The sequence below is a fragment of the Oncorhynchus mykiss genome, unplaced genomic scaffold (genome assembly GCF_057628025.1).
Source record: "Oncorhynchus mykiss isolate SJ-2025 unplaced genomic scaffold, ASM5762802v1 scaffold93, whole genome shotgun sequence".
NCBI classification, from domain to species: Eukaryota; Metazoa; Chordata; class Actinopteri; order Salmoniformes; family Salmonidae; genus Oncorhynchus; species Oncorhynchus mykiss.
In genome coordinates, this window is record NW_028322092.1 from 504,245 (window position 1) to 519,968 (window position 15,724).

At 52.6% G+C, this 15,724-nt stretch overlaps 1 protein-coding gene across 9 annotated transcripts in view; it reads right to left on the reverse strand.

Moving 5' to 3' along the window:
* Positions 1-839: 839 nt before the first annotated feature.
* Positions 840-15,724, reverse strand: part of LOC149970091 (centrosomal protein of 192 kDa-like) — an 88,896-nt gene continuing 74,011 nt past the window's right edge. For 8 of the 9 annotated variants that reach the window (XM_090228604.1, XM_090228598.1, XM_090228602.1 and 5 more), the window contains exons 42-46: positions 10,907-11,026; positions 9,576-9,691; positions 6,001-6,127; positions 5,832-5,890; positions 840-3,434 (exon numbers count right to left, since the gene is read on the reverse strand). In XM_090228604.1, the coding sequence (XP_090084730.1) occupies positions 3,302-3,434; positions 5,832-5,890; positions 6,001-6,127; positions 9,576-9,691; positions 10,907-11,026 (555 nt within the window). In that variant the 3' untranslated portion in view covers positions 840-3,301. The remainder of the gene's footprint in view (positions 3,435-5,831; positions 5,891-6,000; positions 6,128-9,575; positions 9,692-10,906; positions 11,027-15,724) is intronic. The other variant, XM_090228605.1, reaches the window with a different exon arrangement.

Sequence of the window (15,724 nt, forward strand, 5' to 3'; positions counted from 1 at the left end):
TCGCGGCCGTTGGTCTCCAGCGAGGGGTCGCGGCCGTTGGTCTCCAGCGAGGGGTCGCGGCCGTTGGTCTCCAGCGAGGGGTCGCGGCTGTAGTTTAATGTGCTGCAGTAGTGTGTGGTGGGGGAACCTGGGGAGCTTTGTGTTCACATTGTCCTAAAAAGGGAACCTGAACGCGGAATTCAAGCAAACCAAACTCGGACCCCCTCTTGAGATGGTCTCAGTTGGGTTCACTTTGGGCGTTCGAGGGGTCGGAGATCCTTCGGAGTGTTCAGACTGCACCAAAAAAACAAGCGAACCACAATGAGTTCACAGAAATAGTCTGAAAGGGACCAATCAGAAGCACTTGGTCCTGTAAAGGACCAATCAGAAGCACTTGGTCCTGTAAGTGGCTCTGAGTAAGAGTCTGCTAACTGCCAGACGTGTAGGGACCAATCAGAAGCACTTGGTCCTGTAAGGGACCAATCAGAAGCACTTGGTCCTGTAAGTGGCTCTGGATAAGAGTCTGCTAACTGCCAGACATGTAGGGACCAATCAGAAGCACTTGGTCCTGTAAGGGACCAATCAGAAGCACTTGGTCCTGTAAGTGGCTCTGGATAAGAGTTTGCTAACTGCCAGACATGTAGGGACCAATCAGAAGCACTTGGTCCTGTAAAGGACCAATCAGAAGCACTTGGTCCTGCAAGTGGCTCTGGATAAGAGTCTGCTAACTGACATGTAGGAGTCTCTGCATTTTGTTTGAAGTTTTAGCTAAAAGTCTCAGAATACATATAAAATAGAAATAGGCATCTCTGTCCAGAAATTTAACATTAACATTGCAAAAACATAAAAAGCGAGCAAACTGTTTGACAAATCTTTATTTTATCAAGTTCATTTAAAATCACAATAACATAAAATATAAACCATGTGCTTTTTTTTAAAGCGTGTGCAATTTCTAATAGAAAACCAAAGTAGGGAACAATGATTGAGTTGATGGTGGAAAACCTCCTCCTGGCCCAGCACTGAGGTTACTCTGAGTTCATCAGTAGGTCCACGGACCAAAACCCCATGTAAACCCTGTCACATGACATCAGCCATGCCAACTCTCTTCAAGTTGTACTGGGCATCAAATGTTTCTAGTCTGCTAGCTCTACGCAGACCCCCAGAGGATAGGATATAGAGCTGTAGTCTGCTCTATGCAGACCCCCAGAGGATAGGATAGAGAGCTGTAGTCTGCTAGCTCTATGCAGACCCCCAGAGGATAGGATATAGAGCTGTAGTCTGCTAGCTCCATGCAGACCCCCAGAGGATAGGCTATAGAGCTGTAGTCTGCTAGCTCCATGCAGACCCCCAGAGGATAGGCTATAGAGCTGTAGTCTGCTCTATGCAGACCCCCAGAGGATAGGATAGAGAGCTGTAGTCTGCTAACTCCATGCAGACCCCCAGAGGATAGGCTATAGAGCTGTAGTCTGCTAGCTCCATGCAGACCCCCAGAGGATAGGCTATAGAGCTGTAGTCTGCTAGCTCCATGCAGACCCCCAGAGGATAGGCTATAGAGCTGTAGTCTGCTAGCTCCATGCAGACCCCCAGAGAATAGGCTATAGAGCTGTAGTCTGCTCTACGCAGACCTCCAGAGGATAGGCTATAGAGCTGTAGTCTGCTAGCTCTATGCAGACCCCCAGAGGATAGGTTATAGAGCTGTAGTCTGCTAGCTCTATGCAGACCTCCAGAGGATAGGATATAGAGCTGTAGTCTGCTAGCTCTACGCAGACCCCAAGAGGATATGCTATAGAGCTGTAGTCTGCTCTACGCAGACCCCCAGAGGATAGGATATATGAATGAGACGTTGGGACGTTGCCAGGAGTGGAACCAATGAGACGTTGGGACGTTGCCAGGAGTGGAACCAATGAGACGTTGGGACGTTGCCAGGAGTGGAACCAATGAGACGTTGGGACGTTGCCAGGAGTGGAACCAATGAGACGTTGGGACGTTGCCAGGAGTGGAACCAATGAGACGTTGGGACGTTGCCAGGAGTGGAACCAATGAGACGTTGGGACGTTGCCAGGAGTGGAACCAATGAGACGTTGGGACGTTGCCAGGAGTGGAACCAATGAGACGTTGGGACGTTGCCAGGAGTGGAACCAATGAGACGTTGGGACGTTGCCAGGAGTGGAACCAATGAGACGTTGGGACGTTGCCAGGAGTGGAACCAATGAGACGTTGGGACGTTGCCAGGAGTGGAACCAATGAGACGTTGGGACGTTGCCAGGAGTGGAACCAATGAGACGTTGAGACGTTGCCAGGAGTGGAACCAATGAGACGTTGGGACGTTGCCAGGAGCGGAACCAATGAGACATTGGGACGTTGCCAGGAGTGGAACCAATGAGACGTTGGGACGTTGCCAGGAGTGGAACCAATGAGACGTTGGGACGTTGCCAGGAGTGGAACCAATGAGACGTTGGGACGTTGCCAGGAGTGGAACCAATGAGACGTTGGGACGTTGTCAGGAGTGGAACCAATGAGACGTTGGGACGTTGCCAGGAGTGGAACCAATGAGACGTTGGGACGTTGCCAGGAGTGGAACCAATGAGACGTTGGGACGTTGCCAGGAGTGGAACCAATGAGACGTTGAGACGTTGCCAGGAGTGGAACCAATGAGACGTTGGGACGTTGCCGGGCCTGAAGCTACCTGAAGCAGTGCACTATCTAGGGATTAGGGTGCCATATTGGACAAAGGCTTCATAGTTCATTCTTCCATATGACCTTCAGCAGTGCTCCAGTACGGGCCACACTACAGATGCAGTGCTCCAGTACGGGCCACACTACAGATGCAGTGCTCCAGTACGGGCCACACTACAGATGCAGTGACCCAGCAGTCCTCCCTGACCCAGACCAGCAGTCCTCCCTGACTCAGACCAGCAGTCTTCCCTGACCCAGACCAGCAGTCTTCGCTGACCCAGACCAGCAGTCCTCGCTGACCCAGACCAGCAGTCTTCGCTGACCCAGACCAGCAGTCTTCACTGACCCAGACCAGCAGTCCTCACTGACCCAGACCAGCAGTCCTCACTGACCCAGACCAGCAGTCCTCACTGACCCAGACCAGCAGTCCTCACTGACCCAGACCAGCAGTCCTCACTGACCCAGACCAGCAGTCCTCACTGACCCAGACCAGCAGTCCTCACTGACCCAGACCAGCAGTCCTCACTGACCCAGACCAGCAGTCCTCACTGACCCAGACCAGCAGTCCTCCCTGACCCAGACCAGCAGTCCTCCCTGACCCAGACCAGCAGTCCTCCCTGACCCAGACCAGCAGTCCTCACGCCAGTCAGGGCAGGGCCTCACCAGTCAGCTGGATAGCGATGTTTCCACTGGTATCCGTCTGAACCAACAGCAGGCTGGAGTGGTTGCCAGTTACAACCGGTTTGAACTGGACTGGCAGGTGGATGTAGCGTTGGGATCTGGAGGGCAGGGAGAAACGGGAAGAAATCAAAACATGGACTAAGTATGTACGAGTTCGCAGAAACACGGACAGAGAGGCAGACGACACGGACAGAGAAGCAGACGCAACGGACAGAGAAGCAGACGCAACGGACAGAGAAGCAGACGCAACGGACAGAGAAGCAGACGCAACGGACAGAGAAGCAGACGCAACGGACAGAGAAGCAGACGCAACGGACAGAGAGGCAGACGCAACGGACAGAGAGGCAGACGCAACGGACAGAGAGGCAGACGCAACGGACAGAGAGGCAGACGCAACGGACAGAGAGGCAGACGCAACGGACAGAGAGGCAGACGACACGGACAGAGAGGCAGACGACACGGACAGAGAGGCAGACGACACGGACAGAGAGGCAGACGACACGGACAGAGAGGCAGACGACACGGACAGAGAGGCAGACAACACGGACTGAGAGGCAGACAACACGGACTGAGAGGCAGACAACACGGACTGAGAGGCAGACAACACGGACTGAGAGGCAGACAACACGGACTGAGAGGCAGACAACACGGACTGAGAGGCAGACAACACGGGCTGAGAGGCAGACAACACGGGCTGAGAGGCAGACAACACGGACTGAGAGGCAGACAACACGGGCTGAGAGGCTGACAAGACGGACTGAGAGGCTGACAACACGGACTGAGAGGCAGACAACACGGGCTGAGAGGCTGACAAGACGGACTGAGAGGCTGACAACACGGACTGAGAGGCTGACAACACGGACTGAGAGGCAGACAAGACGGACTGAGAGGCAGACAAGACGGACTGAGAGGCAGACAAGACGGACTGAGAGGCAGACAAGACGGACTGAGAGGCAGACAAGACGGACTGAGAGGCAGACAAGACGGACTGAGAGGCAGACAACACGGACTGAGAGGCAGACAACACGGACTGAGAGGCAGACAACACGGACTGAGAGGCAGACAACACGAACTGAGAGGCAGACTTTGAGCTGTGATTGTTGTTAGAATAGAACAGTGTCACCTGACAGGTGCAGTACAGGAAGCACCAAATCTCACATTGAAGAAAATACTGTGATAGAAATGTAGTAACAAACGTTAATTCCACATGGCGATGACGTGTGAATGACAACGCTATGCACCATGGGAGGAGTCCGGACATGCAGCAAGGTGCCATTCGCCACACAGCACCTACCCCAGCACCACCACACCTACTTCAGTAGATAACACAATGACCTGCTGTCCAGACGCTCTCAGGCCCAGAGCCTGGCCAACACAGTGACCTGCTGTCCAGACGCTCTCAGACCCAGAGCCTGACCAACACAGTGACCTGCTGTCCAGACGCTCTCAGACCCAGAGCCTGACCAACACAGTGGCCTGCTGTCCAGACGCTCTCAGGCCCAGAGCCTGACCAACACAGTGACCTGCTGTCCAGACGCTCTCAGGCCCAGAGCCTGACCAACACAGTGACCTGCTGTCCAGACACTCTCAGGCCCAGAGCCTGACCAACACAGTGACCTGCTGTCCAGACGCTCTCAGGCCCAGAGCTTGACCAACACAGTGACCTGCTGTCCAGACGCTCTCAGACCCAGAGCCTGACCAACACAGTGGCCTGCTGTCCAGACGCTCTCAGACCCAGAGCCTGGCCAACACAGTGGCCTGCTGTCCAGACACTCACAGACCCAGAGCCTGACCAACACAGTGACCTGCTGTCCAGACGCTCTCAGAGCCTGACCAACACAGTGACCTGCTGTCCAGACGCTCTCAGGCCCATAGCCTGACCAACAGTGACCTGCTGTCCAGACGCTCTCGGGCCCAGAGCCTGACCAACACAGTGACCTGCTGTCCAGACGCTCTCAGGCCCAGAGCCTGACCAACACAGTGACCTGCTGTCCAGACGCTCTCAGGCCCATAGCCTGACCAACACAGTGACCTGCTGTCCAGACGCTCTCAGGCCCAGAGCCTGACCAACACAGTGACCTGCTGTCCAGACGCTCTCAGACCCAGAGCCTGACCAACACAGTGACCTGCTGTCCAGACGCTCTCAGGCCCAGAGCCTGACCAACACAGTGACCTGCTGTCCAGACGCTCTCAGGCCCAGAGCCTGGCCAACACAGTGACCTGCTGTCCAGACGCTCTCAGACCCAGAGCCTGACCAACACAGTGACCTGCTGTCCAGACGCTCTCAGACGAACCCCTCTGAGTTTCCACAGCATTAGGAGCAGGAAGTCACACTCAGGTTACACACACAGCATCAATCACAGCCTTTCAGTACATCATAGCCTGGTTGTGCCGTCTTGGTCAACTTCTATGGTCATGGTCTAGCTCTGTGGCCAGGCTAACCAGGACACTGATTACAGAAGAGGAATGACAGTCACCAAGCGGCGTGGACTCACCTTAGGGAATATTTGGAATGCTTGATGTGGAAGGGCTCTTTAGGGGTTAGGAACATCAGCTGCAACATCAGACAAGCTCAACATCAAATCCATGCAATGCAAAGCATTCTGGGTAGTTATCACATCCATCACAGTTCATGCAATTATTCTGTGTGTGTGTGTTGCTCACCGCATGCGTTTCCAAGGAGTTGTTTCTCATGTTGACCTTCAGTGTGCTGGTCTCCCCTACCCTGGTAGGGGGGAATGAGTAGTGGTCCTGGGGGGCGTATACCCCCCTACACAGAGCCTCCTCCTGACTGGAACACACAACATCATCCACACATTTAACATCGACCTGAACCTTCCTCCTCCCTGGGGCTCTGAGCTTCCTGACCATCTACCTGAACCTTCCTCCTCCATGGGGCTCTGAGCTTCCTGACCATCTACCTGAACCTTCCTCCTCCACGGGGCTGAGCTTCCTGAACATCTACCTCAACCTTCCTCCTCCACGGGGCTCTGAGCTTCCTGAACATCTACCTGAACATTCCTCCACCCTGGGGCTCTGAGCTTCCTGAACCTTCCTCCTCCATGGGGCTCTGAGCTTCCTGAACCTTCCTCCTCCATGGGGCTCTTAGCTTCCTGAACATCTACCTGAACCTTCCTCCTACATGGGGCTCTGAGCTTCCTGACCATCTACCTAAACCTTCCTCCTCCATGGGGCTCTGAGCTTCCTGACCATCTACCTGAACCTTCCTCCATGGGGCTCTGAGCTTCCTGAACGTCTACCTGAACCTTCCTCCTCCATGGGGCTCTGAGCTTCCTGACCATCTACCTAAACCTTCCTCCTCCATGGGGCTCTGAGCTTCCTGACCATCTACCTGAACCTTCCTCTATGGGGCTCTGAGCTTCCTGAACATCTACCTGAACCTTCCTCCTCCATGGGGCTCTGAGCTTCCTGAACATCGACCTGAACCTTCGTCCGCCATGGGGCTCTGAGCTTCCTGAACCTTCCTCCTCCATGGGGCTCTGAGCTTCCTGAACCTTCCTCCTCCATGGGGCTCTTAGCTTCCTGAACATCTACCTGAACCTTCCTCCTACATGGGGCTCTGAGCTTCCTGACCATCTACCTAAACCTTCCTCCTCCATGGGGCTCTGAGCTTCCTGACCATCTACCTGAACCTTCCTCCATGGGGCTCTGAGCTTCCTGAACATCTACCTGAACCTTCCTCCTCCATGGGGCTCTGAGCTTCCTGACCATCTACCTAAACCTTCCTCCTCCATGGGGCTCTGAGCTTCCTGACCATCTACCTGAACCTTCCTCTATGGGGCTCTGAGCTTCCTGAACATCTACCTGAACCTTCCTCCTCCATGGGGCTCTGAGCTTCCTGAACATCGACCTGAACCTTCGTCCGCCATGGGGCTCTGAGCTTCCTGACCATCTACCTGAACCTTCCTCCATGGGGCTCTGAGCTTCCTGAACATCTACCTGAACCTTCCTCCTCCATGGGGCTCTGAGCTTCCTGACCATCTACCTAAACCTTCCTCCTCCATGGGGCTCTGAGCTTCCTGACCATCTACCTGAACCTTCCTCCATGGGGCTCTGAGCTTCCTGAACATCTACCTGAACCTTCCTCCTCCATGGGGCTCTGAGCTTCCTGAACATCGACCTGAACCTTCGTCCGCCATGGGGCTCTGAGCTTCCTGAACATCTACCTGAACCTTCCTCCTCCATGGGGCTCTGAGCTTCCTGAACATCTACCTGAACCTTCCGCCATGGGGCTCGGAGCTTCGTGACCAGTTATCCTTCAGATCAAATCAAGAGCTATATCTGAACGTTAACCAGCTAGTTAGCCAGCAGACCAACTAACTAGCTGGTTAACTAGCTGACTAACTAGTGCTAGAGTCATCCTCCACTGTGCTCTGGACTGTGGAGGATCGACCTTGTTTTTCTAGTCATCACTAGTGAGAGATGACTACCAGTCCTTACCCAGTCATCACTAGTGAGACCTGACTGCCAGTCCTTACCCAGTCATCACTAGTGAGACCTGACTGCCAGTCCTTAACCCAGTCATCACTAGTGAGACCTGACTGCCAGTCCTTACCCAGTCATCACTAGTGAGACCTGACTGCCAGTCCTTACCCAGTCATCACTAGTGAGACCTGACTGCCAGTCCTTACCCAGTCATCACTAGTGAGACCTGACTGCCAGTCCTTACCCAGTCATCACTAGTGAGACCTGACTGCCAGTCCTTACCCAGTCATCACTAGTGAGACCTGACTGCCAGTCCTTACCCAGTCATCACTAGTGAGACCTGACTGCCAGTCCTTACCCAGTCATCACTAGTGAGACCTGACTGCCAGTCCTTACCCAGTCATCACTAGTGAGACCTGACTGCCAGTCCTTACCCAGTCATCACTAGTGAGACCTGACTGCCAGTCCTTACCCAGTCATCACTAGTGAGACCTGACTGCCAGTCCTTACCCAGTCATCACTAGTGAGACCTGACTGCCAGTCCTTACCCAGTCATCACTAGTGAGACCTGACTGCCAGTCCTTACCCAGTCATCACTAGTGAGACCTGACTGCCAGTCCTTACCCAGTCATCACTAGTGAGACCTGACTGCCAGTCCTTACCCAGTCATCACTAGTGAGACCTGACTGCCAGTCCTTACCCAGTCATCACTAGTGAGACCTGACTGCCAGTCCTTACCCAGTCATCACTAGTGAGACCTGACTGCCAGTCCTTACCCAGTCATCACTAGTGAGACCTGACTGCCAGTCCTTACCCAGTCATCACTAGTGAGACCTGACTGCCAGTCCTTACCCAGTCATCACTAGTGAGACCTGACTGCCAGTCCTTACCCAGTCATCACTAGTGAGACCTGACTGCCAGTCCTTACCCAGTCATCACTAGTGAGACCTGACTGCCAGTCCTTACCCAGTCATCACTAGTGAGACCTGACTGCCAGTCCTTACCCAGTCATCACTAGTGAGACCTGACTGCCAGTCCTTACCCAGTCATCACTAGTGAGACCTGACTGCCAGTCCTTACCCAGTCATCACTAGTGAGACCTGACTGCCAGTCCTTACCCAGTCATCACTAGTGAGACCTGACTGCCAGTCCTTACCCAGTCATCACTAGTGAGACCTGACTGCCAGTCCTTACCCAGTCATCACTAGTGAGACCTGACTGCCAGTCCTTACCCAGTCATCACTAGTGAGACCTGACTGCCAGTCCTTAACCCAGTCATCACTAGTGAGACCTGACTGCCAGTCCTTACCCAGTCATCACTAGTGAGACCTGACTGCCAGTCCTTACCCAGTCATCACTAGTGAGACCTGACTGCCAGTCCTTACCCAGTCATCACTAGTGAGACCTGACTGCCAGTCCTTAACCCAGTCATCACTAGTGAGACCTGACTGCCAGTCCTTACCCAGTCATCACTAGTGAGACCTGACTGCCAGTCCTTACCCAGTCATCACTAGTGAGACCTGACTGCCAGTCCTTACCCAGTCATCACTAGTGAGACCTGACTGCCAGTCCTTACCCAGTCATCACTAGTGAGACCTGACTGCCAGTCCTTACCCAGTCATCACTAGTGAGACCTGACTGCCAGTCCTTACCCAGTCATCACTAGTGAGACCTGACTGCCAGTCCTTACCCAGTCATCACTAGTGAGACCTGACTGCCAGTCCTTACCCAGTCATCACTAGTGAGACCTGACTGCCAGTCCTTACTAGTGAGACCTGACTGCCAGTCCTTACCCAGTCATGCCCCCATCAGCAACCGGGTCCGGTCTTCTCCTGGTCTTAAAGGCTTCAGTCTTCACCAGAGAACAGTCTGCTTCCTGAGGAGCCACCGCTGGACCAACCTTCACACCCTGAAACACATCATCATCATCATCATCATCATCATGGCCACCGTCACCCTCCACGCCACCGTCACCCTCCACGCCACCACAACCCTCCACGTTCCCCTCCACGCCATCGTCCCCCTCCACCGCCACCCTCCACCACCACCCTCCACCTCCACCCTCCACCTCCACCCGTAAAGCAGAAGGGTCGTATTCATTAGGGGACACCATCTCCAGAAGGGTAGTATAATGATGTCCTGTAACAGTCTCCTGGCGGTATAATGATGTCCTATAACAATCTCCTGGCAGTATAATGATGTCCTAAAACAATCTGCTGGCAGTATAATGATGTCCTATAACAGTCTCCTGGCAGTATAATGATGTCCTATAACAGTCTCCTGGCAGTATAATGGTGTCCTGTAACAGTCTCCTGGCAGTATAATGATGTCCTATAACAGTCTACCTTTACAGTCTCCTGGCAGTATAATGATGTCCTATATCAGTCTCCTGGCAGTATAATGATGTCCTGTAACAGTCTCCTGGCGGTATAATGATGTCCTATATCAGTCTCCTGGCAGTATAATGATGTCCTATAACAGTCTCCTGGCAGTATAATGATGTCCTGTAACAGTCTCCTGGCAGTATAATGGTGTCCTGTAACAGTCTCCTGGCAGTATAATGATGTCCTATAACAGTCTACCTTTACAGTCTCCTGGCAGTATAATGATGTCCTATATCAGTCTCCTGGCAGTATAATGATGTCCTATATCAGTCTCCTGGCGGTATAATGATGTCCTATAACAATCTCCTGGCAGTATAATGATGTCCTAAAACAATCTGCTGGCAGTATAATGATGTCCTATAACAGTCTCCTGGCAGTATAATGATGTCCTATAACAGTCTCCTGGCAGTATAATGATGTCCTATAACAGTCTCCTGGCAGTATAATGATGTCCTATAACAGTCTCCTGGCAGTATAATGATGTCCTATAACAGTCTCCTGGCAGTATAATGATGTCCTGTAACAGTCTCCTGGCAGTATAATGATGTCCTATATCAGTCTCCTGGCAGTATAATGATGTCCTGTAACAGTCTACCTTTATAGTCTCCTGGCAGTATAATGATGTCCTATAACAGTCTCCTGGCAGTATAATGATGTCCTATATCAGTCTCCTGGCAGTATAATGATGTCCTATATCAGTCTCCTGGCAGTATAATGATGTCCTATAACAGTCTACCCACAGTGCCACAGAGCTGGAAGCGTATCCTGGTCTTGTGCTGAGGCTCAGCCACAGGGTGACACTCCAGGTCCCAGAACTGAGCATAGTCCCCTCGGTCCCTCGGCAGGAAGGTGATGGGCACCTGGAGGAGAGGAGGAGACACCAACAGGAGGAGATCAACAACACCATCATGGTCAAAGCCCTACAGGACATCCTATTGACCAAAGACACATTGTTCTGGGACCAGGGGTGTGACTGGGTAAAGCTGGGTGGTCAGTAATCCCCCCCCTAATAAAGATATGTTCTGGGGACCAGGGGTGTGACTGGGTAAAGCTGGGTGGTCAGTAACCCCCCTAATAAAGATATGTTCTGGGGACCAGGGGTGTGACTGGGTAAAGCTGGGTGGTCAGTAACCCCCCTAATAAAGATATGTTCTGGGACCAGGGGTGTGACTGGGTAAAGCTGGGTGGTCAGTAACCCCCCCTAATAAAGATATGTTCTGGGACCAGGGGTGTGACTGGGTAAAGCTGGGTGGTCAGTAACCCCCCCCCCCCCCCCCCCCTAATAAAGATATGTTCTGGGGACCAGGGGTGTGACTGGGTAAAGCTGGGTGGTCAGTAACCCCCCTAATAAAGATATGTTCTGGGACCAGGGGTGTGACTGGGTAAAGCTGGGTGGTCAGTAACCCTAATAAAGATATGTTCTGGGACCAGGGGTGTGACTGGGTAAAGCTGGGTGGTCAGTAACCCCCCTAATAAAGATATGTTCTGGGACCAGGGGTGTGACTGGGTAAAGCTGGGTGGTCAGTAACCCCCCCTAATAAAGATATGTTCTGGGGACCAGGGGTGTGACTGGGTAAAGCTGGGTGGTCAGTAACCCCCCCTAATAAAGATATGTTCTGGGGACCAGGGGTGTGACTGGGTAAAGCTGGGTGGTCAGTAACCCTAATAAAGATATGTTCTGGGGACCAGGGGTGTGACTGGGTAAAGCTGGGTGGTCAGTAACCCCCCTAATAAAGATATGTTCTGGGACCAGGGGTGTGACTGGGTAAAGCTGGGTGGTCAGTAACCCCCCTAATAAAGATATGTTCTGGGGACCAGGGGTGTGACTGGGTAAAGCTGGGTGGTCAGTAACCCCCCTAATAAAGATATGTTCTGGGACCAGGGGTGTGACTGGGTAAAGCTGGGTGGTCAGTAACCCCCTCTAATAAAGATATGTTCTGGGGACCAGGGGTGTGACTGGGTAAAACTGGGTGGTCAGTAACCCCCCTAATAAAGATATGTTCTGGGACCAGGGGTGTGACTGGGTAAAGCTGGGTGGTCAGTAACCCCCCTAATAAAGATATGTTCTGGGACCAGGGGTGTGACTGGGTAAAGCTGGGTGGTCAGTAACCCCCCCTAATAAAGATATGTTCTGGGGACCAGGTGTGTGACTGGGTAAAGCTGGGTGGTCAGTAACCCCCCTAATAAAGATATGTTCTGGGACCAGGGGTGTGACTGGGTAAAGCTGGGTGGTCAGTAACCCCCCTAATAAAGATATGTTCTGGGGACCAGGGGTGTGACTGGGTAAAGCTGGGTGGTCAGTAACCCCCCTAATAAAGATATGTTCTGGGACCAGGGGTGTGACTGGGTAAAGCTGGGTGGTCAGTAACCCTAATAAAGATATGTTCTGGGGACCAGGGGTGTGACTGGGTAAAGCTGGGTGGTCAGTAACCCCCCTAATAAAGTTATGTTCTGGGACCAGGGGTGTGACTGGGTAAAGCTGGGTGGTCAGTAACCCTAATAAAGATATGTTCTGGGACCAGGTGTGTGACTGGGTAAAGCTGGGTGGTCAGTAACCCCCCTAATAAAGTTATGTTCTGGGACCAGGGGTGTGACTGGGTAAAGCTGGGTGGTCAGTAACCCACCCCCTAATAAAGATATGTTCTGGGACCAGGGGTGTGACTGGGTAAAGCTGGGTGGTCAGTAACCCCCCCCCCCCCCCTAATAAAGATATGTTCTGGGGACCAGGGGTGTGACTGGGTAAAGCTGGGTGGTCAGTAACCCCCCTAATAAAGTTATGTTCTGGGACCAGGGGTGTGACTGGGTAAAGCTGGGTGGTCAGTAACCCACCCCCTAATAAAGATATGTTCTGGGACCAGGGGTGTGACTGGGTAAAGCTGGGTGGTCAGTAACCCTAATAAAGATATGTTCTGGGGACCAGGGGTGTGACTGGGTAAAGCTGGGTGGTCAGTAGCCCACCCCCTAATAAAGATATGTTCTGGGGACCAGGGGTGTGACTGGGTAAAGCTGGGTGGTCAGTAACCCACCCCCTAATAAAGATATGTTCTGGGGACCAGGGGTGTGACTGGGTAAAGCTGGGTGGTCAGTAACCCCCCTAATAAAGATATGTTCTGGGGACCAGGGGTGTGACTGGGTAAAGCTGGGTGGTCAGTAACCCCCCTAATAAAGATATGTTCTGGGGACCAGGGGTGTGACTGGGTAAAGCTGGGTGGTCAGTAACCCCCCTAATAAAGATATGTTCTGGGGACCAGGGGTGTGACTGGGTAAAGCTGGGTGGTCAGTAACCCCCCTAATAAAGATATGTTCTGGGGACCAGGGGTGTGACTGGGTAAAGCTGGGTGGTCAGTAACCCCCCTAATAAAGATATGTTCTGGGGACCAGGGGTGTGACTGGGTAAAGCTGGGTGGTCAGTAACCCACCCCCTAATAAAGATATGTTCTGGGGACCAGGGGTGTGACTGGGTAAAGCTGGGTGGTCAGTAACCCCCCTAATAAAGATGTTTTGGGACCAGGGGTGTGACTGGGTAAAGCTGGGTGGTCAGTAACCCCCCTAATAAAGATATGTTCTGGGACCAGGGGTGTGACTGGGTAAAGCTGGGTGGTCAGTAACCCTAATAAAGATATGTTCTGGGACCAGGGGTGTGACTGGGTAAAGCTGGGTGGTCAGTAACCCCCCTAATAAAGATATGTTCTGGGGACCAGGGGTGTGACTGGGTAAAGCTGGGTGGTCAGTAACCCCCCTAATAAAGATATGTTCTGGGGACCAGGGGTGTGACTGGGTAAAGCTGGGTGGTCAGTAACCCCCCTAATAAAGATATGTTCTGGGGACCAGGGGTGTGACTGGGTAAAGCTGGGTGGTCAGTAACCCCCCTAATAAAGATATGTTCTGGGGACCAGGGGTGTGACTGGGTAAAGCTGGGTGGTCAGTAACCCCCCTAATAAAGATATGTTCTGGGACCAGGGGTGTGACTGGGTAAAGCTGGGTGGTCAGTAACCCCCCCCTTATAAAGAGATGTTCTGGGGACCAGGGGTGTGACTGGGTAAAGCTGGGTGGTCAGTAACCCCCCCTAATAAAGATATGTTCTAGGACCAGGGGTGTGACTGGGTAAAGCTGGGTGGTCAGTAACCCCCCTAATAAAGATATGTTCTGGGGACCAGGGGTGTGACTGGGTAAAGCTGGGTGGTCAGTAACCCTAATAAAGATATGTTCTGGGACCAGGGGTGTGACTGGGTAAAGCTGGGTGGTCAGTAACCCCCCTAATAAAGATATGTTCTGGGGACCAGGGGTGTGACTGGGTAAAGCTGGGTGGTCAGTAACCCCCCTAATAAAGATATGTTCTGGGACCAGGGGTGTGACTGGGTAAAGCTGGGTGGTCAGTAACCCTAATAAAGATATGTTCTGGGACCAGGGGTGTGACTGGGTAAAGCTGGGTGGTCAGTAACCCTAATAAAGATATGTTCTGGGACCAGGGGTGTGACTGGGTAAAGCTGGGTGGTCAGTAACCCCCCTAATAAAGATATGTTCTGGGGACCAGGGGTGTGACTGGGTAAAGCTGGGTGGTCAGTAACCCTAATAAAGATGTTTTGGGACCAGGGGTGTGACTGGGTAAAGCTGGGTGGTCAGTAACCCCCCTAATAAAGATATGTTCTGGGGACCAGGGGTGTGACTGGGTAAAGCTGGGTGGTCAGTAACCCCCCTAATAAAGATATGTTCTGGGGACCAGGGGTGTGACTGGGTAAAGCTGGGTGGTCAGTAACCCCCCTAATAAAGATATGTTCTGGGACCAGGGGTGTGACTGGGTAAAGCTGGGTGGTCAGTAACCCCCCCCTTATAAAGAGATGTTCTGGGGACCAGGGGTGTGACTGGGTAAAGCTGGGTGGTCAGTAACCCCCCCTAATAAAGATATGTTCTAGGACCAGGGGTGTGACTGGGTAAAGCTGGGTGGTCAGTAACCCCCCTAATAAAGATATGTTCTGGGGACCAGGGGTGTGACTGGGTAAAGCTGGGTGGTCAGTAACCCTAATAAAGATATGTTCTGGGACCAGGGGTGTGACTGGGTAAAGCTGGGTGGTCAGTAACCCCCCTAATAAAGATATGTTCTGGGGACCAGGGGTGTGACTGGGTAAAGCTGGGTGGTCAGTAACCCCCCTAATAAAGATATGTTCTGGGACCAGGGGTGTGACTGGGTAAAGCTGGGTGGTCAGTAACCCTAATAAAGATATGTTCTGGGACCAGGGGTGTGACTGGGTAAAGCTGGGTGGTCAGTAACCCTAATAAAGATATGTTCTGGGACCAGGGGTGTGACTGGGTAAAGCTGGGTGGTCAGTAACCCCCCTAATAAAGATATGTTCTGGGGACCAGGGGTGTGACTGGGTAAAGCTGGGTGGTCAGTAACCCTAATAAAGATGTTTTGGGACCAGGGGTGTGACTGGGTAAAGCTGGGTGGTCAGTAACCCCCCCTTATAAAGATATGTTCTGGGGACCAGGGGTGTGACTGGGTAAAGCTGGGTGGTCAGTAACCCCCCCTAATAAAGATATGTTCTAGGACCAGGGGTGTG